Source organism: Sciurus vulgaris (assembly GCF_902686455.1).
Source record: "Sciurus vulgaris genome assembly, chromosome: 5".
Lineage (NCBI taxonomy): Eukaryota > Metazoa > Chordata > Mammalia > Rodentia > Sciuridae > Sciurus > Sciurus vulgaris.
This window is the reverse complement of record NC_136465.1, coordinates 133,375,661-133,400,184: the sequence shown is the minus strand read 5'-3', so window position 1 is coordinate 133,400,184 and position 24,524 is coordinate 133,375,661. Positions and strand designations below refer to the sequence as shown.

Here is a 24,524-nt window from a genome sequence, read left to right as displayed (position 1 = left end):
TTAAAATGTATTATTTACATGTATTTCCCAGTAGTGGAAAGGGTAAATGTATTCTGGTTTGGTTAAATGGAAGTACAAAAGTATATGACAGTAGTTCAGTTAGACTTAATGTAGCAAATATTAATTTAAACAATTAGGTAGGATCCACTATTTTCTTTATGCTTAGGAATAGAAATAATTTAATTGAATTTTGGAAAAAAATATAATTACCATCCTAACCCAACCCATCCCAATCCATGAACTCTTAATTAGGAACCTCTGCTTGGAAACCTGGCATTTTTAGTTTGTTGTAGTTAAAATGGGTAGAATGAATTAATTTTTTAAAATGATCTCACAAAAGAATTAATTTTTTAAAATGATCTCACAAAAGAAGGGTTGAAGAAAGGTTGATCAATTTGACTTGCTGAAGTGTTTATTAAATAATAGAATTTAAACTTTTTTTTTTTTTTTTTAAAGAAGCTCGGTGAAGATGAAGAGGAACTATCTGAGTTACAACTTCGTCTTTTGGCTCTTCAGTCAGCAAGTAAAAAATGGCAACAAAAGGAACAGCAGGTGATGAAAGAAAGCAAAGAAAAATTGACTAAGACCAAAACTGTACAGCAAAAAGTTAAAACCAGTACAAAAACACACTCAGCCAAAAAAGTTAGCACAACAGGTGATTATTTTTATTGAACTCTTTTAATTGAATTCATGCATCATTAGTTTCTGGGTTTTAATTTAGAAAGTTTTGAATTTGGGGAATTTTAAGGTCCTAAAGTAAAGGACAGTCTTGTGAAAACAGAACTTAGAGGAGCAACTGTGTACATGGGTCAATGATAATGAAAAGAATTTTTAAAGCTCTTTTAGCCTCTGATGTTTCTGTATTTTTCATTTAAAGCTAAACAGGCATTGAGGAAGCAGCAAACAAAGGCATGGAAGAAACTGCAACAACAAAAAGAACAGGAAAGACAGAAAGAAGAGGATCAGCGGAAGCAAGCTGAAGAAGAAGAGAGAAGGAAAAGAGAAGAAGAAATCAGAAAGATTCGAGATCTATCAAATCAGGAAGAGCAGTACAATCGATTTATGAAATTGGTTGGTGGAAAGAGGAGATCAAGAAGTAAAGTAAGGAATGCAATAATATAAAAACATTGCTGAAATTTAAGTGTCCTTATGGTCTTACTTCATATACTCAGTCACCTAAGGAATACTAAGTAGTTTGGGTTGGAACTTCTTTATATAAATAACTTGGGGGAAAAAAGAAGGTATTATTGAGAATGAATCTTTTGTAGTCACAGATATTAATAGTTGAAGAAATGAAAAGATAAAATTTTGGTTATCAAAGACTGCTTTTAGCTTTTTGATCACTTCCTACTTAGAAGAAAGTAAGATTACTAAATTGTGGTGAGGACTTGTTCTAAAAGTGTTCCTTAAATACAGGATTTTATTAGTTTTTCATTGCTCAGTAATGTAGAATGAGAAGTATGTTGTGATTAATTGATATGGGCTATTTTAAAGAATGTTAAATCATGTAATTAATTTAGTGCTTGTGGCTGCTTTGTATTTAATCATTAAGCATTTGTTGTGCACTATTGTGTATAAGTCAATGGAAATGACTGTCTATGGATGGTGTTTGGAAGTTCACTGGAGATTTTATATTGATCTAATGGTGGTATCAAAAATGGGTTTTTTTTTAATTTTGAACTTTAAAAACACACTTGTGAATGTGGGTTTAAAATGAAAAATAGAGGGAAATTAAAGAATAAGTTCTTTTATTGGAGGGAGATAGGAGTTATGTTTGCTTAAGCTAGAAATGTAATAAATATTCATACTTTGAATTTTTATAGAATACTTTGGGAATAGTCTTTCATTGGAGATAAATATTATTTTCACAATATCCTTTTATCTACATCTGGATAGGTTTTGCTCGTTTTTATTTTGTAGGACTGTCCCTGTGAGCTCAACATTTTAAGCAGTAAAAAGAAAACAACAAGTAATACATTAACACATTAACCCAGAGTTTATAGTTTCCAGATATTATTACTTTACACATAATTAAAATGTTATTAGATTTTGGGGAACTTTCTAGTTCAGTTCTTGATGACATAAGAATGGCATTTATTCATATAGAGAAGGCTTAAGTCTTAAAGAGCTTGGTGTTGCCATGTGTGGTGGCACATGAACTGCAATCCCAGCAGATTGGGAGGCTGAGACAGAATTGCAAGTTCAAGGCCAGTCTCAGCAACTTAGTGAGACACCATCTTAAAATAAAAATAGAAAAGGGAATGTAGCTCAGTGACAAAGTGTCGCTGGGTTCAATCCTCAGTACCAGAAAAGAAAAAGAAAAAACAAAACAAAATGAAAAAAACTTGAGTTGTTCTTTTTTTTAGTTGCTGTTCTTTTTAGATATGTGTAACAGTAGACTGTATTTTGACATACTATACAACATGGAATATAACTTCCCATTCTTGTGGTTGTACATGATGTGAAGATAAACTGCTCATGTATACTTATATGAACATAGGAAAGTTATGTCTGATTCATTCCATTCTTTCTTAATCCCATCCCCCCTTTCATTCAGCATGATCTTATTATGGAGTAATAATTAGTGGCTCAGCTAACTATGGGAAATTTCAACTGTTAGATTTCATTATCTGTCTGGTGCCATAAAGCATCCCCCAGAGTGTACCTGTCTTGTAGATTAAATTTCCCAAATCTGATGTGGTAGGAGGCCTAACTGAATCATGATTTTTTGGATACTGTTCTCTAGAAGATAATTATCAGGTTTTTTTTGTGATTTATAGTCTAATAATAGCCTAAGACAGAAGATGGTTTGAAACTAAGAAAGGCATGTCTTACTTAGTCTTCAGATCCTGACTTGAGGCGATCCTTAGATAAGCAAACTACCGATAGTGGAGGAGGCATATATCAATATGATAACTATGAAGAAGTTGCTATGGATACAGATAGTGAAACCAATTCTCCAGGTATGATCAAAAATTTGAAACATTTTCCTGTGCAAAACTATTGAAGAAATGTGTAATGAAAATAAGATTTGCTAATGAGTTATATAATAATCATAGACATTTAGTGTTGAGCAAGCCTCAAATGTATATTAACTTTTATTTCCAAGTGTTTCATTCTACATAGCATTTAAATGAAAAGGATTCTTTAAACTCTATGTTAACTGTTTGATCTAAAAAGTGAAGATTGTGGGAATGATGAGAATATTACTCTTAAAACAATGACAGGCACCCCTTGATCTTTAGAACCAAGATTCATTCTGCTTCAGTTAAAAAAAAAAAATTTTTTTAAATAGATCTTTATGTTTTTAGACTAATAGTGATGATTCTTTGTAGGAATTTGAAGTGGAAAGGCTGGTTAGTACAGGTCAATCTGGTCAGTGCTCTACCTGAATTAGGTTGCACAGTCTAGAATTGTCTCTGTCCTTGAGGACCAAAGTAGACCTGGCTTTTTTTTGAGATTTAGAGGTGATTGGCTGTGAGAGACCTGTTCTTTTACTAATTTAAAACACTTAAGTCTGAGTTAAATTATAGAATGCATTTGGTATTCCAGGAACTGGAGTATTTGGAAGATCACTTGATTGATCAGTATATTTCTCCTTGTCATAAAAATTGGGATTTGAGGACTGGGGAGATAGCTCAATTGGTAGAGTGCTTGCCTTCCAAGTACAAAGCCCTGGGTTCAATCGCAAAAAAAAAAAAAAAAAAAAAAATTGGAATTTGAGTTTGTTGTGTGTCTAGACTAGAGACAAAATAAAATGCATATGATTTAGGTAATTTTATCAAAGGTGCTCATTTTCAGATTATCATTTTAGGCTAGTGTTTGATAATTTACATTAGATTATGTCTTTATTTTGTAATTTAATTCTTTGGTCAATTCTTAATTTTTTTATTTTCAAGTTCTTGGAGATGATTCATTGCAATTCCCAAATACTGACAATATTATCAATACTCTTGTATTTCTATTAAACTACTTTATGGTCTATGCATTTTAAATTGTTCTTTAAAATTTATACAGAGAACATACTTTCAGCTTTGGCAGATTTTAACTTTTTACTATATTAACCACTTATGTTTGGGCCTCCAGTCAGCTCCATATAAGGCATGTGGATAGTGTCTCTACTCATTCATGAGACAAGTGGGATAAAGAAGAAATATTAGATTAATCTAAAATATGAAAAAATTGTTTAAATTTAAGGTGTTGTTATTTCTAGCTTTTGTTTTTTGTTTTTGGGCAGGTAGGACAACACTTGGGCAGGATTTAAAGGAATTTTTCTTTTCATTATTTCTTAAAAGTGTTCTTTAAGGAAAAGAAGTATGCTTTTTTAGCATGCTGTTTCTGCTGTCATTAGGTGAAAAGTGGAACAAAGTGAGAGTTAAGAGGGTTTAATCAACTTAATGTGAATATCTGACTTTATGATATGACATTTTTAAATGGGTAGAAAACGTGGTAATTATGATTTTTATCAGAGATTAATAAAGTATAATTTTCAGTCTACCTAGGTATATTTGTATTTCTTCAAACATACATTTAATATATTTATGTTAAGTATTTGTGTTACTAAACTCTTACCAAAAACATTTTTTACAGCACCTTCACCAGTACAACCACCATTCTTCTCTGAATGTTCATTGGGGTATTTTTCTTCAGCACCATCTATTTCTTTGCCCCCACCACCTCAGGTTTCTGTAAGTCTGAATTGATAGTTATTTCTAAGAAAATGTATTGTCTATGTCTTTTCTCAATTATTTTGAAGAACTGACTTGAATAGTTAGGTTTGGAGAATGCTTAAAAAACCAAAGTTGTAGTTGGGTGCAGTGGCACAAATCCCAAAAAAGTGAGAAGCTGAGGCAGGGGGATTGAGAGTTCGAGGCCTCAGCAATTTAGCATGATCCTGTCTCCAAATAGAAAGGACTAGGGTTGTACCTCAGTGGTAGAGTACCCCTTGGCTCAATCCCCAGTACCGAAAAGAAAAAAAATAAAAAATCTACCAAATAGCCGATCATAGTTGCTTATTAGAATTAGTAGCTAGAAATACATAGAAGAAACAGTTGGTTTTTTTTTTTTTTTTTTAAACTGGCAAGCATCCATTTAGTTGATTATTATTCTCCCCCAACCCCCTGCCATAATGGGGATTGAACCCCCTACACACACCAGGGACCTCTATCACTGTGCTGTACTGTATCATCAGCCCTTTCTTTCTTCCTCCTCCTCCTCCTTTTTTTTTATTTTAATTTAAAAAATTTTTAAATTTATTTTGAGACAGGCTCTTGCTAAGTTGCTAGAGCTGGCCTAGAACCTGTGATCCTTTTGCCTCAACCTCCCAAGTAACTGGAATTACAGGCATGCTCCACTGTACAGGCTTAGATTTTCTTTTTAAATAGCTAATTTTTAATTGCATGTTGACTTTCTTTTTTAAGTACTAGCATGTTCCTTCTTTCTTCTCAGCTTCTCACCTAGTAGTTACTCAGAAATTTTTTTCCGAAGCAAAATAAAATTATCCACTGTACAGATTCTCTCTCTTTTTAGGAATTGGGATTTAAATGTGATAGGATGCTTCCAAATATTGATTCTGTTCCTTCTCCTCTTCTGATGAATACAGTTATTTTAAATTTGAAAACCCAGCAAAAGCATTGTCTATGGAAGTTAATTTCTTTTCCCTGTCTTCCTCTTAAAAGAACTGCCAATTTCTTTAAACAATAAGGAAAAGGGAAAAAAAATAAAAGTGAGAGAATCACAAAGTAGAAGTTCTAAAGTAATTTCTAGATTGAGAGAACTTAAGAGATTTTTCAATAGGTAAGAGGGAACCTTTCCATTTTTCATTTCTTAGGTAGATCTCTAGTATCTTCCTAGAATGCTTACAGTGAGTGAGGGGAATATTAGAGAAAAGAGGGAGACAAAAAGTACATTTTTTTTCCTTTCTTCCTTGAAATGTTTTCTTTTGGGAAGTGGGGAATGGACAAGCTAAATAACAAGAGAAATACTGAAAGGTGTCTGAAGCAAAAATGATTCCAAATTCAGGGATTTGTGTAAAATTAGTTTCCTTTATGGATAAATTCTTACGAATCCATTTTATAAGGCTTTAAGAGAGTAATGATGATTCTTCTTGACATTTAAGTTACTCTGAACTGTTATTCCTAGAATCACCTTGGTTCCTACTTTGTTTTTAGTTCTTAAAATTTTATAATTTTAATTCTTATTTATATATTATATGAATTTTGGTTTTGATGTTTCTACTTATTTTCATCTAGAAGAAACAACACTGTGTAATTGAAGCCTTTTTTGATGGGGTGGAGGGTGGTGCTAGGGATTAAACCCAGGTACTTTATCACTGAGTTATATCCCCAACCTCAACACTGTATAATTTGATTCCTGTATCTTCTAGAGTGTTAAATGGAGATAAGAGCAGGAACAGAGAGGTTTGTATAATTACCTTGAAGTTTATAAATGTTTCAAATATTGTTGATTTTTTTTAATTGCAAAAATAACACTTTTTCATAGTTGAATGTTGAACTCTAGGTTGATTTGAGATGAACAGTTTGTTTGGTTTACTATACTTACAGCTACAATAATAACACTAAAGTTTGCTTTTTTCTAATTTAATTGCTCCAGAGATAAACATTTAGAGTTGAAAAATTTTTGTTTTAATTATTATTTCTTCTTTTTAAAAAATAGTCTATGCCACCTTTGAGCCAGCCTTATGTAGAGGGCTTGTGTGTTTCTCTTGAACCTCTACCTCCTCTGCCACCTTTGCCACCTCTCCCACCTGAAGATCCAGAACAGCCTCCAAAACCACCCTTTGCAGATGAGGAGGAGGAGGAAGAAATGCTACTTCGAGAAGAGTTGCTTAAATCACTAGCAAATAAAAGAGCTTTTAAGCCAGAGGTAACGTAGCCTGAACCGCTAGGTGGCGCCATTGAGCTTTGTTTTAATATAGTCCTACCTTTTTTCTGGTTATTTGGGATTTATTAGACTTTTCAGCAAAGTAGGTATAAGCCTAATAATAATATACTTGAGATCTTTAAAGATACAGAATGTCTTTTTATTTGGAAGTATTTCATATCTCTTCCTTATTTAGGAAACATCCAGTAATAGTGACCCACCTTCACCTCCACTTCTGAACAATTCACAGCCTGTGCCAAGAAGCAATCTATCAATAGTCAGTATTAATACAGTATCTCAGCCCAGGATACAGAATCCAAAGTTTCACAGAGGACCTCGTCTCCCACGAACTGTTATCTCGGTAAAAACAAACACAAATGTTACTTTTATTCAAATAACCTGTGAGGTATTTGTATGAAGGCTGCTGTCCTGTTCCCCACCCTATAGTTTATTTGGTGATAGTGTGTTTGGGAAATTATTTAGATGGCATTATGGTTCTTTATTTTATTTGTAGTGTTTAGAATTGAACCCAGGGCCTTATCACAATAGGGAAGTGCTCTACCGCTGAGCTGCTTCACCAGCCCTACATTATGCTTCTTTAGAGAAAGATAAAAGTTAGTGAGGAAGGTGATCATAGTAAAGTCTGGAAAGACTAAAAATATAGAATATTTTATGTTTTATGTTTTTTGGCATATAGCCAGTACTGGTAGACTGGGACACAGAAATTTTTTAATATAACTGAAAAGACTATCTACCTGGTGTCATTAGTTATTTTTGTGTATTTAAATCCAAAGAAATTAAATGAATTGTTTAAGGCCACATGTCTACTTGTTGGAAGAATAGACTTTTATTATCTAAAGTAATAAATTCATTGTCTTTGTAGCTTCCAAAACATAAGTCAGTGGTTGTAACACTAAATGATTCAGATGATAGTGAATCTGATGGAGAGACTTCCAAGTCAACAAATAGTGTTTTTGGTGGATTAGAGTCCATGATTAAAGAAGCAAGACGAACTGCTGAGGTAAGTTCATAATGAAAGGAGAAAAGAAAGAATTTGTTCATAGTCATTAAAATTTATTTTTTTCCTGAAAATTAGATCTTAGAGTTAAGGAATTTTAATATACTTATTTGAGAAAAAAAAATTTGTGCTCTTTATGTGTGCTTTATAAAATGAATCATGTGTAAATCCCCTTTATGTGTGTTTCCAATTAACAAGTCCCTATTCAGTAGAGTAAAATTGAGTAATTATCCTGCGTACTAAGGAGACTTGTTCACGAATTTAATTATGTTATCCAAACAATTTTTATTAAGGTTTATGTTCTAAATACAATGTTTATCATTTTTTCTGCTGCAACAGTTATTTAAATGTGATTTAATTAAATGATTTTCAAACTAAAGGTCTTGAGTATTTGACAAATTATAATTTAATTGGTTAGTTAATAACCAGCATTGTTTCTCAAAAAATGAATAGAAAATGGTGAAGATCTTAAGTTATTCCTAAATACGTTAGTATACACTGAATTGCAGTGCAAAATATAAATCTTGCATGAATCTTTGAAAACTATTGATCTGGTTGACTTCAAATGTTTTAGCAAGCTTCAAAACCGAAAGTACCTCCAAAATCTGAAAAAGAAAATGATCCTTTGCGAACACCTGAAGCTTTGCCTGAAGAAAAAAAGATTGAATATAGATTGTTAAAGGAAGAGATTGCCAAGTAAGTAGCATTTTATGTAATTCAGCTTTAAAGTACATGCTGTTAATCAAACTTCCTTTTGTCTATATAAACTTTATTGGTGCTGGGAAATTAGTGATGGTAATTTTCATCCATTAAAAAAGTTAAATGGTTTTGTAACTTGCACAGATGGGGGAGCCAGATAATCATCTTTAGAGTTAAATGCAGTGAGCCACTGAGATATCTTAGGAAAAGATAAAAGCAGTCAACAAAGAACTATACTATTCTTGAATGCAAACTTGGAGCCTACATATTGGTCATCATTATAATTAATGTGATTAATATTTTTATTTTTTGAAACATAATTTAAAGAAAAATAGCTTCAGTCTTTGGTATAATGCATCTATATTATTTTAGTCGTGAGAAGCAGCGTTTGATTAAATCAGATCAGCTGAAAACAAGTTCATCTTCACCAGCAAACTCTGATGTGGAAATTGACGGAATTGGCAGAATAGCAATGGTAACTAAGCAGGTTACAGATGCAGAGGCAAAACTTAAAAAACACAGGTGAGTCTCATTATCTGATTAAATACTTCATTATCTAAAATGTTCCTATATTAAGAGGAATATATTTTGTGATGTGTATGTCATTAATAAGCATACTATAGAATTACAAATTCTTATGCTTGGTAGAATTATAACAGTATATCATTTAATTATACATAAAATAATAGAATTAACATTTAAATAAAAATACCATGTCCTCAAAGGAAAATTATCCCTTTTGAATTTACACATGGCTTAGTCATTGCTAAAAGCATTTATAAAACTCTTGTTTTGGAAGTTTTCTTTAAAACCTCTGTCATATTTTTTAAAATACTTCATTGAAAGTGCATTTTAATTATTAAAGATAAGCTTTGATTGTTGGAAATAGTCATGGTCTAGTCTGATCAGTAAGATATAGGGTCAAATTGTGGTGTTTTTATGAATTGTGAATATGAAGTTATGATCACAAATTTCTTATATGTTTAGTGAAATTGCTTGTTGCTGAGAATATGTGTAAAACCTCTCAGGAGTAACATGTTGTGGGTAGAATTCACTTGAATGGCCATGTGTGGTGATGCATACCTGTAATCCTAGCTATTGGGGAGGATGAGGCAGGAGGATTGCCAAGTTTGAGTCCAGCCTCAGTGACTTGCATGACCCTGACTCAGAATTTTTAAACAACAGATGGGGATGTAATTCAGTGGTAATGTGTCCCTGAGTTCTATTCCCAGTACTGCAAAACAAAACAAAATAAAAACTCCAAAACAGGGCTGGGGTTGTAATTCAGGCAGGGAGCACTTGCCTTGCACATGTGAGGCACTGGGTTTGATCCTCAGTACCACATAAAAATAAATAAATAAATAAAGGTATTGTGTTCATCTACAACTAAAAAAAATTTTTTTTAAAGGAACAATTAAAAAAAAAAAAAAAAAAAACTTCAAACAAAACCCTAAAATAAAAAAGTACATTTTGAATTAATTAGCATGTTTTTGATAGAAATAATTGTATCTTCCTATGGGTATGTATTTTTTCTGCTTTAACTACCCTGAAATCATCAGTTGATGAACAGCAGAATTGTTTTAATTACCTTCAGTATTTCTGAACTTTGTTCTGTCAGTTCACTTTTAGGTTTGCAAATATAATAGTGAAGTTTTATGCAAAAATAGTAGGACTTTTTAGTAACTGACTGCCAACCAGTTCTTGAATTTTAAACTATGATAGCAAAAAGTGCAGTGATGGATTAACTTTAATGTTAATACAGTTTATATTTAAGCAGTTCAATAACTTGTAAAATAATCTTTAGAAATTTGTTCATGGGTAGTTAATTAATAAAAAGGAGTAGAATTTAGGGCCTCATTTCTAATATTATAGCCACCACAGTGGTTTTTCTTAAATCATGAAAGAAGGTAATTTGGGATGTTTTTATAAGGCAACGTAGACATCTCAAGGAGATAGTGACTATATAAGGTTTTATTAAGTATACAGGTGTGTTTTCCATTTTTGAGCAAGACATTAGATATTAAGTATTCAGAACAAAATAAAATGCATTTAAAAAGTATTTATAAATACACTCAGTTTTGGTTATATTCTTGCGGTACTGTATGTCATTACATCTAAGATGTGCCACCATTTTATGTAGAACTAAAAGAAAAAATCTTTCTAGACTGTGATGACTTTTATAAATGAAAAGTGTTTTTAAAACTTTATGCGCATGCATCTTTCCTTCTACCCCCATCCTCTCTGTTAATAGTCTCTGTATGATTCATTCTAATGTCAGTAGTTGTGACTGTTGAATTTGGTCTTTATGGGAAGATACTCCTTTTTTTTAATTTTAAACATGATGTTCAGTAGTTTAAAAGGTTCAAAGTCTATTCTAAATTTATTCATAGCCATGAATTTTTTTTGTTCTGGTTTTACTTTTTTAGTTTGAAATTTCTATGTATCTGTATGATCCTTTAAAGATTAGACATCCCTTCTTCACATCCTTGCTTTAGATAAAATGCATTAGAGATTTATTAGTTTATTAAATGTACTTAATTATGTTTATTAGATGTTGTGGTATGTGTATATGAGGAGTATTAATGAAGCTAAACATAGTTACTTTCTCAAGTCCTCATGAGGTTCTTTATAGAGTCAGATTCAGCCAACATTGAACATTTAGTATAAGCTTTTCAGTTGTAATTCACATTAACTCTGTCTTAAATGATTTCTTAAAAGATCACTCTGTGGTTTTCATAAAATGAAACTACCTATTTGAATACCTGTGTTATTGATGAAAATAAAAATATCCCTGTATGTTTTCAGTTAGGCGTCATAGATAACGTTTTTTAAAATATGCTACTTTGAAATTTTTGTTTTGATGGTTAGTATGCCAGTTTAGAAACCATTGGTAAGAATTTTGTTATTCTCCACTTAGGATTCTCTTGATGAAAGACGAATCTGTTTTAAAGAATCTAGTACAACAAGAAGCCAAGAAGAAAGAATCTGTTCGAAATGCTGAAACAAAAATCACAAAACTTACAGAACAGCTTCAGGCAACTGAGAAAATTCTCAGTGTTAACAAAATGTTTTTGAAGAAACTTCAGGAACAAGTAATGGTCCCTCCCCTGCCCCTCCTTTTTAATAAAGCTATCAAAATATGTGTAACCTTTAGTTTTCCATTGAGACATAATTTTGGAATATTTTTATTTTCAGTTTAATACTCTAAAGCTTCTGTGTTTGAGAAAGTATTTCCTCTCCCAGGATTTTTATTTATATCTTGAAATTTTTTTGTATTTTCAGATTCACAAAGTTCAGCAACGTGTTACAATTAAGAAAGCTTTGACTCTGAAATATGGAGAAGAGCTTGCTCGGGCAAAGGCAGTTGCTAGTAAAGAAATAGGAAAACGTAAACTGGAACAAGATCGCCTTGGAGTAAGTTGCTTGTAGAAATGTTTTTGGAAAACAGAAGGTTTTTATGATGCTTCTGAGGCTAAAAGATATATAAAGTAATTCAAACTTTTTCCTGAAAATTCAGAGATAATATTAAAGCTGTTTTTAAATGACATAAACATTTTTGGGTGCTTACTTTTCATTTATTTTGTCTTGACTAGTTTTTTGTAGATCATAAATTAGCTAGCAAAACTGTTGAAAACTTAATAGTAAACTGTTTTATTCTCTTATTAACTTAGCTTTGTAATGTTGGCATTGTATTATTGGGATGGGATAGTTATCTTGCCAAAAATTGTTTATAAAATCACAGCAGTATAAACTATTTATATCATTTTTCTCCCTCAGCCAAACAAAATGATGAGACTGGACAATTCTCCCATATCAAGTCCAAGGAAGCATTCAGCAGAACTAATTGCTATGGAAAAAAGACGATTACAAAAGCTAGAGTATGAATATGCTCTGAAAATTCAAAAATTAAAAGAAGCCCGAGCCCTTAAAGCAAAGGAACAACAAAATATTGCATCAGTTGTGGAAGAAGAACCTGAATTTTCTTTACCTCAGCCCTCGCTTCATGATTTGACACAAGATAAGTTAACCCTGGACACTGAAGAAAATGATGGTGATGATGAAATCTTGTCTGGCTCAAACAGAGAACGAAGAAGATCCTTCCTAGAATCTAATGCTTTTACTAAACCTAACCTTAAGCACACTGATACACCTAACAAAGAATGTATAAATAAACTTACTAAAAATACTGTTGAAAAGCCAGAACTTTTTCTAGGGTTAAAAATTGGTGAATTGCAAAAACTGTATTCAAAAGCTGACAGCTTAAAGCAATTGATTTTAAAAACCACCACAGGCATTACAGAAAAACATTTGTGTGGTCAGGTAAGTGAACATCTCATATTCTTTATAAAATCTAGAATTAACCTACCCTTATTTGCCTTAATAGAATTGTTTTTATTTGTTTTGTAGGAGATTTCTTTGGATGTGGATTTTGTCACAGCACAGAGTAAAACAACAGAAGTAAAACCATGTCCTTTTAGTCCCTACCATAGCCCTCTTCTAGTTTTTAAGTCCTACAGGTATAAAGGAAAGAGTCAATAAGCTTAAGTTTCAATTTTCTTGGTTCTTATAATATTATACCTTTAATGATAATGTAAAAAGCAATTGAATCATGGCCACTGAAAAATGGACTTGTCCTTTTAGGAAAGTCTTGTGTTTAAACCATATTAGGAAGTGATGCCTAGCTCACTCTTTGGCTTCTCAGTTCTTAGTCCAGTTTCTGACTACTGGTAGAATGTAGATTCTGGATTTCTGTCATTTAAGGATTTTTGGAAAAAATAATTGGGGTCTTCTACAGGTTTTTAAATTTTGAGTTTTGAATTATACTACTCTTTAATCCAAGTAGTGCATTAGTTAGGCTTCATTAAATTGATTGGCATTCTCAGATGGTTAACTCTGTGGGAGGTTGTCCCAAAATGTTTCACACTACTCGAAGTTGTGTAACTGTTAATGGGTGTGATCTTTTTTTTTTTTTTTTTTTAATGGTACATTTTTAGAGCACAAATTAGGTAGTATAGACTCTTTTCCTGGTTTTATAGTTTGACTAGTTATGTGTACAAGAAATACCAGTGTCCTGTAGTATTTTAACATGTGGTAAACAAACAGTACTTTTAGAATATTTTGGTTTTTTATCTTTTATTTCAAATCTTGTTATGCTTTCAGTATAAAAGTATCTTATTCCTACCACTTTGTATTTTGTTTTTAGAATTAGTTTTGGTATTAATTTAATTAGCAAAATAGTATGCTCAAAGTTCAGAAATTTTAATTCAGAAAGACAAATTTTCTAGTTTTCCAAAGAACTTCATGGAGCATAATGCACCTGTTCATTTTCTTCTTAGATTTAGCCCATATTATCGAACAAAGGAAAAACTTCCTCTAAGCTCAGTATCTTACAGTAATATGATTGAACCAGATCAGTGTTTCTGCCGATTTGACTTAACGGGAACATGTAATGATGATGATTGTCAGTGGTGAGTAGTTTTTATTTGTGAACATTTAATAATTCAAAAGAAAGTCTTGATTGCTGAACTTTGAGATATATATCATATCTTTCTGTTATTTTATTTTAGGCAGCATACACAAGACTACACTCTTAGCCGAAAACAGCTATTCCAGGACATTCTGTCATATAATCTGTCTTTAATTGGTTGTTCAGAGACAAGCACTGATGAAGAAATTTCTTCTGCAGCAGGTTTTTAAAGACTTCTTCTTCCCCAAGTGAAAATTTGAGTTTAGAAAATATAAACTTTTATATATAGTTGTTGTTGATCTCTTTAACTAATAATTCAGTACATTCATTTATGACCCCTTCCCTAGATTTTCTGTGTGCAATATAGTAACTACTAACCACATGTTGCTCTTTAAGTTTATATTAATTAAAATTAAATAAAAATAAAATTTACTTCCTTAGTCACACTAGCCACATTTCAGCAACCATGTGTGGTAAGTGTTTACCAATAGAACAACAGAGATTTAAGACATTTCCATCATTACAGAGAGATCTTTGGACAGAGGTCATCTAAGTAGTTCAGTTTATTTAGAAGAAAATATTGACCTACTTGTATAGACATTTTACTAAAGATTTTTAACTTAGAACCCTATTTTTTTTTATTTATTAAAAATAGGGGCAGTGGGTCTGAGGTTGTAGCTCAGTGGTAGAGCACTTGCTTAGCACATGTGAGGCACTGGGTTCGATCTTCAGCACCACATAAAAATAAATAAATATAATAAAGGTATTGTATTCATCTACAACTAAAAAATATTAAAAAATAAATAGGGACAATGTATAACTGGGCATGTGTTGCACTTCTGTAATCCCAGCAGCTCTGAGACAGGCAGAAGGATTAAGAGTTTTTAAAGCCAGCCTGAACAGATTAGCAAGGCACTCACCAACTCCGTGAGATCCTCTCTCTAAATAAAATATAAAAACGGATGTGGCTCAGTGGTTAAGCACCCCTAGGTTCAGTCCCTGGTACCAGAAATTAAATTTAAAAAAAAAAAAAAAAATAGGGGCAATGTATAACTATAAAGCACTAATTTTAAAAAAGGAGAAAAATAAAAATAGAAGCAGACTAGAAGTTAAGATGGCTATAGTTTCAAATTCTATAATTTAATAGAATCATCTTTAACATTGTAGAAAGTATAGATTACTGTCAGTCATTGTGAGTAAGTATGCTTTGTTAAGCTTTTCTACAGATTTTGGTGCCAACTAATAAATCATAGGGAATTAATTGATATGTACTAAATTTAGTGTTGTCACAATAGTTCTAATGCTGATAAACACAGTGAATTATCATTCCTAGTTTGGGACTTAAACTTTTATTTATTCCTAGTTTGGGACTTAAGATTTTATTTAATTATCTAAATAAAGTTCATTTTAGGAAATACCTTTTTTCTTAGTCCAAATTGGGTATATAATGTGGTAGAATTTGCCATAGTAGTTAAGCTAATGTGGGCTTTGCCCTCTCAAAGGTCATTGGTGTTATTGACTAGTACTTTATGTATTTAATTCTTAAGTTGTTCTTTGTTTCGTACTCTTTAATTAGTGTAGTTGTTGCAATCCATGTTTTTTCTTTCATGAAAGTAACATTGCTCTTATTTCAGAAAAATACGTTGAGAAACTTTTTGGAGTAAACAAAGATCGAATGTCAATGGACCAGATGGCTGTTCTCCTTGTTAGCAATATCAATGAAAGTAAAGGTCATAGTAAGTATATATGTGTTTGTGTGTGTGTGTGTGTGTAGGTGTGTGTATCTAAAAGAGACCTTTTAGTTTCCATATGACAGCAAAGTTTTTGGCATTATGTTAATATAAAATGAAGGTCATTTCTAACAATAGAGTATGTGCAGGAGTACTTCTCAAGTATTGTTTGAGTAGCCTTCAAAACATTTTTTAAGAAAAACCTAGTCATGTCAGTTAACAGTCTTCTCCTGTCTACTTTAGCACCTCCATTTACAACCTACAAAGATAAAAGAAAATGGAAGCCAAAGTTTTGGAGAAAACCTATTTCAGAGAATAGCTTTAGTAGTGATGACGAACAGTCTACAGGACCAATTAAGTATGGTAAGAAGTCATGTAATTTAAGATCCAGAATTTCTAAACTGTGGTGCATCTTTGTTCAAACACTTGGCTAATCTTTCAGTGTATCTGTTAGCCTTGTTTTTTTTTTTTTTTAGTTAATTTTCTTAAAACTGAGGCCATTGGTGTTCTTAAGTTTTTTAAAAATATCAATGCCATTGGTGTTTGCAGTGTAGTTATTCATTGTGAATTGTTCCTGATATTGAAGGTTGAAGGGTTTCTTTCTTTCTTTGTTTTTTTTTTGGTACCAGGGATTAAACCCAGAAGCACTCAACCACTGATTCACATCCCCAGCCAGTCCTTTTAATTTTTTATTTTAAGACAGGATCTCACTAAGTTGCTTAGGACCTTGCTGAGTTGCTGAGGCTGGCCTTGAACTTGGAATCCTCTGCCTCAGCCTCCTGAGTTGCTGGGATTACAGGCATGTGCCCCCATGCCTGGCTGAAGGATATTTTATATCCATGGCCTCTGTCCAGTAAATGTAAGGAGTGCTCCTTAGTAAACATGACTCTACATGTATTTCCAAAAATACTTGAGTGGGGTGAGGGTAATAGTATTGCTCTCATTTGAGAACCACTGCCTGGCTGGTATCCTTCCTAGAAGACAGGTATTCTGTTTTCCTTTCAGTCTGTATTTTGACATCTAATAGACTCACAAAATGAATAAATGAACAAAATAACATATGAATGGTACCTTATTGTCAAGCATATCTTACATTCTTATTTCAGGTTTGGATGATTTATTTACTATTTGCGGATTAGCAAATATCCTATCCAAGTATATTCCCAAGTATACTCTCATGTACTTATTTGAGTTAATGCAATACTTCCCTAGATATGGTAGAAGTCATCTTTATAAATTTTAACTTGTTAGTTTCTTAATTATGATTTACAGTTAATGAATTATCAGTTACCATTTACCATTAAAAATGGGAGCCATAATTCTAGTTTACCAGCAGAGTCCTAATTTATTCTGTTTTTCTGATGTAATTTTTAATAGCACCATTTTTTCACTCTCAGAGATGTCCACCTTTTGAAGATACATTATATGAGAACTCCACTCTAGAACTCCACTCTAAAGCTATGTTTTATTAAATGTCATTAGAATTTTTTCCTATAATTTTTATTGCTACATTATAATTGTACATAATATTGGAATTTGTTTTTATATAATTGTACATGCGCACAATATAGCAATTAATTCAGTTAATATTGTTCCCCATTACATGTTATTAGATTCTTTAGGATTTTATATTATTTAAAAAAATGAAACTGGTTGTTTTCTTGGGTATGTAGATAAAATAGAGTATGAAGCTAATGAATGACACTTTTCCTCATAGCCTTCCGGCCAGAGAACCAAATAAATGTTCCAGCTTTGGATACGGTTGTCACTCCAGATGATGTCAGATATTTTACGAATGAAACTGATGACATTGCTAATTTAGAAGCAAGTGTACTTGAAAATCCTTCTCATGTACAACTTTGGCTCAAGCTTGCATACAAGTACTTGAATCAAAATGAGGGGTAGGTCAGCTTCAAATCTTTATTAATTTAAAGTGTTTCACATGTATATTTTTATGTTTGAGGTTTATTTCACCTATGGTAATCAGGTTTTCCTAGTGTCATAGGAGTCTTTGTTTTTTGACCATGACAAAAAGTATTTTGTTTTTAAAAGTCATTACAGAAAGCTTAAGATTTAGGTCTTACATTTATGTATAGGTAATAAATTATTCTAAAGTTTTTAGAATGTTACTTCAAAGTGGGTTTAGGTTAAAAGAGTAAATTCTGAATGGTGAAAGAAATTTTAGAAGTCAAGTATTCATAATTTCTTAAATTATGTTAAAGTAACTAAAACAGCTTGAATTCTATATTATTGTAAATTTTTTTAGATTAATTTTTTTGCAGTGCTGAGTATTGAACCCAGTACTTTGCACGTGTTTGGCAAGTGCTCTATCACTGAACTACATCCCCAGCACTATAACTATAATTGTAGACTAGAATAATTCAGGATTTTTAAAATAGATTATCCTAATCCTAAAATTTAATATAAAAGCTTTTAATAAAGCATCACTGCAGAGTGCCCCTAAACAGGTGCCTGAATATGGTGCTTATTTAACTTCCCTTGTGTGTTGTTTCCATGCTTGTGGCATAAGTTACCATGTTTTCTTTTCTGACTCATTTACTGAGTGAAGGCCAAAAGAACTGTACAGTATTTTATGAATAGGATCATGAGAGAGAATTATCATCTCCAAGAGATAGCAAGCCCTTGACTGTTGTAAAGAACTATAAAATCAAAGTTAAAAATACTTTGATATTTTGTGCTTGCAGTAGCTGGCCTTGAGAGAGAATTGTTTAACTTTTCCTGTTCCCAAACAGTGTAAATCATAAAAGGTATTGCTGAATATGGATGTAGAGGACATTTGAACTTGATAATCTTAGTGGTTTTATAACACTTTGTTTTTATCTGGTAAACTGAACATCCACTTAAAAAGGAATTGTCTGTGGGAAATCAGTACTTTTAACAGATGCGATTTAAAATCCTAATGTATTACTCTCTGTTGTAGTGATTCTGGCTTCTTGGTAGGTTCTGATAGGAAGTGGAATTAAAAATTGACTCAAGCCTATTTAAAATTTCAGGCATTTTTCTAAAAACACTCTTCTTTTAAACATATAGACTGTGTTCCGAATCTTTGGATTCTGCTTTAAATGTACTGGCTCGAGCATTGGAAAACAACAAAGACAATCCAGAAATTTGGTGCCATTACCTCAGATTGTTCTCAAAAAGAGGAACCAAGGAGGAGGTGCAGGAAATGTGTGAAACAGCTGTTGAATATGCTCCTGATTATCAGAGCTTTTGGACTGTGAGTAGAAAAGATAACATAGTTGTATGGTATGTTTGTGTGTTCATAATTCTTTTGGGAATCTTAAAAATTGCTATATAGTTTAATAGATTATATGCTTTATCTGGATATAGATAAAATAACCTTACTTTCAGTTTCTAGTAATCTCAAAGCAACTTCTTATGGGACAGGATTGATTTAGACCACATAAGAAGAAAATATTTAATGAAGATGTGACTTGTTGTTTGTTGGTAAGGAAGAAATATAAAATTATTAAATATTTTGCAACTATCTATTACTATCTATTCCAGTTTTGGTTTGAGCAAAGTTATGTGCAGTTTTTGCAAAGCATCTCAATTTTTTTTTTCTTTTAAATTTCAAGGCATCTGTAAAGTTGTCATGAATGTCAGGAAGCATTTTATACTTTTCTTTCTTTCTCTTAGAGAATGAGATTTTTCTTATCCAGACTTTAAATGATATTAATCCATTTGCAAAATGAAAATGTATTTAGTAATATCTGAACTTTTATCAGCTGAACTCAGATTCATATACCTTTCCAGATAGATCTTTTGGTATCAGGTCTATTCATTTATATGTTTGTTTATTTTTAATGTGCTGGAGATTGACACCAGGGGCTTGCATATGCTAAGTACACACTTTATCCCTGAGCTACTTCCTTAGTCCCACAGTATTACTATTTGCTAGTTTCCTTATGGGGTCTTAATATGTGGCCTAGGCTAGCTTTAAACTCCTGGACTCAAGCAGCCTCCCAAGTAGCTGGGGCTATAGTCAGGCATCACCGTGGCCCAGATTTGTTATTTACTTTCTAACTGGAATTGACACCCACAAAGGTAATCATGGTACTCTTCAAGGAATGAACTGCTTTTACTCTCCGAGTTCAGGTACTGAAGTAGAGTTGCATAGTTAAGGTTTCTTGATTTTATTTTGTATTTATTATTTTAAAAAATTTTTGTGTTCCATTTTTACTTATTAAAAATTTTTATTGGTGTATTATAATTATGACTTATGGTGGGATTCTTCATTACATATTTACACAATAAAGACGCTTGATTTTTGTCCTGGAGGCTTCTAACCACAATTGATGCTGTTGATCACCACAAGATTTTATACAGTGTGGAGTATTCTAAAGATGCGATTTTTTTTTTGAAATTGTGTGATCTTTATTTTGTTTTGCCATGCATTTCTAATACAGATGCTATTCTCAGAGACAGTTAAACACAACTAAGCAATGCACATTGTATGTGATCATAAATGTGAGCTTTTGAATATCAATCACTGGCTTTACTGCAATTTACTTATTGATTTAGGAAAGAGATGAAATTGTTTCAGTGCTGACTCTGAGAGTACATCCATATTGTTTTAATTTTTAACTCAGTTTACTTTCCAAGATGTGATAGAAGGGGAAATCTGGGTAATAGTACTGGAAGATGGTTTATACATTTTTATAATTTTCCTTTTGCAGAAATTGAAGATTTGATATGAAACAGTTTCTTAATGAAATGTGAAAAATCTGTAGGTTTAGTTTATTTCTATAAAGTAGGATTAATTATATGAAACCCCTTTGGGCAGTTTCTACACCTAGAAAACACCTTCGAAGAAAAAGATTACGTGTGTGAGAGAATGGTGGAGTTTCTGATGGGAGCAGCCAAGCGTGAAACATCAGATATTCTGTCCTTTCAGCTTTTAGAGGCTCTTTTGTTTAGAGTTCAGCTGCACATATTTACTGGAAGATGCCAAAGTGCACTTGCAATTTTACAGGTAAACATTTATTATCGTATTTAATTTCATTTTGGAGACAATTTTTTAAAGATCTGACACATTATGGGTAGCTTTCTCTAATGGTGGGAGGACAGGCTTTGGATTTGAATCTTTGTTTTGCTTTTTACTAGTAAGTTGTACAACTGGATTTGATGAGAATAGTTTCTCTATATAGTGTTCATAATGTGCAAATGGAAAGATTGTATGTTAGATACCCACCAGATAAATTTCAGAATTCAAGTCGTAAGAGAAAAATCAATCCATAATGAAAATCATCTATATGCATATGTGTTTTGGGATGTACTTTTACTGTTTTGTCTTTATCTTACTAGATTTTAAGTATTAAGCACTTAAAATTGTACAGATAAATTTGATCTTTTATCATTCATTATGCCATAAACTTTAAGATAGTAAAAATTATGTTTATCTAGTATTGATATCTCAAAAGAGATTTTTCATCAAAAATTTGGTGATTATCAAAATGTTTAGGTATTTAAGAATGCCTTCAAAAAAATTAACTGTTTTATTCTTTGCATTTGAATCTTATAGTAAATTGGAGTAATTAAAAAAAGTACATTCAATTTTTTTTTTTTTAACCTAGAATGCATTAAAATTGGCTAATGATGAAATAGTAGCTGAATACCTTAAAACAAGTGATCGATGTTTGGCGTGGTTGGCCTACATACATCTTATTGAATTCAACATTCTCCCTTCAAAATTTTATGATCCATGTAATGCAAATCCTTCAAGAATTGTTAACACAGAACCATTTGTAATGCCATGGCAAGCAGTTGAAGATGTAAAGACTAATCCAGACCTGTTGTTAGCAGTTTTTGAAGGTAAGTATAAATGTTTAAAAGTTATAATATCAGCTGTTATAAATTTAGAACATCAATCTTTAGAATATCAATTTACTCGTGATTCTTCAAAAATTAAATAGAATAAATTTGCATATTTTAAGTTTTAGTTTCAAAATTTATTATGTTAATTTCTAAAAAGATTGAATTGGATAAGATGAACATTGGCATCTTTTTTTTTTAAATTTATTTTTAGTGTAAACAAATGGAATACATCTTGTTTCTCTGTACATGAAGTAGAGGCATACCATTTGTCTCCAGTTTCATCCATTTTCCTGTAAATGCCATAATTTTATTATTCTTTATGACTAATATTCCATTGTATATATATACCACAGTTTCTTTATCCATTCATCAATTGAGGGACATTTAGGTTGGTTCCATAATCTGGCTATTCTGAGTTGAGCAACTATGAACATTGATATGGCTGTATCTCTGTAGTATGCTGATTTTAAGTCATTTGGGTATAGTCCAAGGAGTGGGATAGCTGGGTCAAATGGTGGTTCCATTCCAAGTTTTCTAAGGAATCTCCATACTGCTTTCCAGAGTGGCTGCACTAATTTGCAACCCCACTAGCAATATATGAATGTACCTTTTCCCCCACATCCTCACCAACACCTATTGTTGCTTGTATTCTTGATAATTGCCATTCTAATTGGGGTGAGATGGAATCTTAGGGTAGTTTTGATTTGCATTTCTCTTATTACTAGAGATGTTGAACATTTTTTCATATATCTGTTGATTGCTTGTAGATCTTCTTCTGTGAAGTGTCTATTCATTTCCTTAGCCCATTTGTCGATTGGGTTATTTGCATTCTTCATGTAGAGTTTTTCGAGTTCTTTATAGATTTTGGAAATTAGTGCTCTGTCTGAAGTATGAGTGGCAAAGATTTTCTCCCACTCTGTAGGCTCTCTCTTCACATTACTGATAGTTTCCTTTGCTGAGAGAAAACTTTTTAGTTTGAATCTATCCCAGTTGTTGATTCTTGCTTTTATTTCTTGTGTATGGGAGTCCTGTTAAGGAAGTCTGATCCTAAGCTGACATGTTGAAGATTTGGACCTACTTTTTCTTCTATAAGATGCAGGGTCTGTGGTCTGATTCCAAGGTCCTTGATCTATTTAGAGTTGAGTTTTGTGCAGGATGAGAGATAGGGGTTTATTTCCATTTTGCTGCATATGGATTTCCAGTTTTCCCAGCACCATTTGTTGAAAAGGCTATCTTTCTCCATTGTATGTTTCTGGCACCTCTTTCTAGTACGAAATAACTGTATTCATATGTTTGTCTCTGTGTCTTCTATTAGTACCATTGGTCTACCCATTCTGGTGCCAATACCATGCGGTTTTTGTCACTATTGCTTTGTAGTTTAGTTGAAGTTCTGGTATTTTGATACCCACTGCTTCACTCTTCCTGCTAAGGATTGCTTTAGCTATTCTGGGTTTCTTAATCTTCCAGATGAATTTCATGATTGCTTGCTCTATTTCTGAGAGCTATGTCATTGGGATTTTTAATTGGAATTTCATTTAATCTGTATAGCACTTTTGGTAGTATGGCCATTTTACAATATTGACTCTGCCTATCCAAGAACATGGGAGCTCTTTCCATCTTCCATGGTTGTCTTTAATTTCTTTCTTTAGTGTTCTGTAGTTTTCATTATAGAGGTCTTTCACCTCTTTTGTTAGATTGATTCCCAAGTTTTGTTTTTTTTTTTTTTTTTGAGGCTATTGTGAATGGGGTAGTTTTCCTAACTTCTCTTTCTGAAGATTCATCACTTATGTATAAAAATGAATTAGTTTATAAGCATTGCTTTTATATCCTGCTACTTTACTGAATTCACTTAGAGTTCTAAAAGTTTTCTGGTGGTATTTCCCATTTCCTCTAAATATTTAATCATGTCATCAGCAAATAGGGATATTTTGAGTTCTTCTTTTCCTATTCGTATCCCTTTAATTTCTTAGGCCTGTCTAATTGTTCTGGCTAGAGTTTCGAGGACAATGTTGAATAGAAGTGGTGAAAGAGGGCATCCCTGCCTTATTCCAGTTTTTAGGGGAAATGCTTTCAGGTTCTCACCATTTAGAATGATATTAGCCATGAGCTTAGCATAGATGGCCTTTACAATGTTAAGGAATGTTCCCACTATCCCTATTTTTTCTAGTGTTTTGAGCATGAAGGGATGGTGTATTATATCAAATGCTTTTTCTGCATCTATCAAAATAATCATGTGATTCTTGACTTTAAATCTGTTGATATGGTGAATTACATTTATTGATTTCCGGATGTTGAACCAACCTTGCATCCCTGGGATAAAACCCACTATATCGTGGTGCACTACCTTTTTAATATATTTTTGTATGCGATTTGCTAAAATTTTGTTGGGAATTTTTACATCAATGTTCATTAAGGATATTGATCTGAAATTTTCTTTCCTCAATGTGTCTCTGTGTGGTTTAGTTATCAGGGTGATACTGACTTCATAGAATGAGTTTAGAAGAGTTCCCTCCTCATTTCATGGAATACTTTGAGGAGTATTGGAATGACCTCTTCTTTAAAGGTTTTGTAGAACTTGGCTGAGAACCCATCTGGTCCCGGTAGGCTTTTGATGACTTCTTCTATTTCATTACTTGAAATAGATCTATTTAAATTGTGGTTCAGTTTCGGTAATTCATATGTCTCTAGAGACCTGTTGATATCTTCGAGATTTTCTATTTTGTTGGAGTATAGATTTTCAAAATAGCTTCTAATTATGTTTTGTATTTCACTTGTGTCTGTTGTAATATTTCTTTGTTCATTCCGAATTTTAGTAATTTGAGTTTTCTCTCCTTTTCTTGTTAGTGTGTCTAAGGGTTTATCAATTTTGTTTAATTTTTCAAAGAACCAG

General features: G+C 32.2%; 1 protein-coding gene across 2 annotated transcripts in view; it reads left to right on the top strand.

Annotated features, from left to right (window-relative positions):
* Nucleotides 1–24,524, top strand: part of ZFC3H1 (zinc finger C3H1-type containing) — a 52,133-nt gene that overhangs the window by 11,664 nt on the left and 15,945 nt on the right. Inside the window, exons 4-24 of one of the 2 annotated variants that reach the window (XM_079142403.1) lie at nt 460–655; nt 878–1,101; nt 2,840–2,963; nt 4,591–4,688; nt 6,676–6,885; nt 7,079–7,243; nt 7,766–7,903; nt 8,475–8,596; nt 8,972–9,121; nt 11,517–11,691; nt 11,882–12,013; nt 12,377–12,919; nt 13,007–13,116; nt 13,936–14,067; nt 14,167–14,288; nt 15,701–15,802; nt 16,040–16,159; nt 17,514–17,697; nt 18,848–19,034; nt 20,604–20,792; nt 21,394–21,631. In XM_079142403.1, the coding sequence (XP_078998529.1) occupies nt 460–655; nt 878–1,101; nt 2,840–2,963; nt 4,591–4,688; nt 6,676–6,885; nt 7,079–7,243; nt 7,766–7,903; nt 8,475–8,596; nt 8,972–9,121; nt 11,517–11,691; nt 11,882–12,013; nt 12,377–12,919; nt 13,007–13,116; nt 13,936–14,067; nt 14,167–14,288; nt 15,701–15,802; nt 16,040–16,159; nt 17,514–17,697; nt 18,848–19,034; nt 20,604–20,792; nt 21,394–21,631 (3,661 nt within the window). Of the gene's footprint in view, nt 1–456; nt 656–877; nt 1,102–2,839; nt 2,964–4,590; nt 4,689–6,675; nt 6,886–7,078; nt 7,244–7,765; nt 7,904–8,474; nt 8,597–8,971; nt 9,122–11,516; nt 11,692–11,881; nt 12,014–12,376; nt 12,920–13,006; nt 13,117–13,935; nt 14,068–14,166; nt 14,289–15,700; nt 15,803–16,039; nt 16,160–17,513; nt 17,698–18,847; nt 19,035–20,603; nt 20,793–21,393; nt 21,632–24,524 lie in introns of both variants that reach the window. The other variant, XM_079142402.1, reaches the window with a different exon arrangement.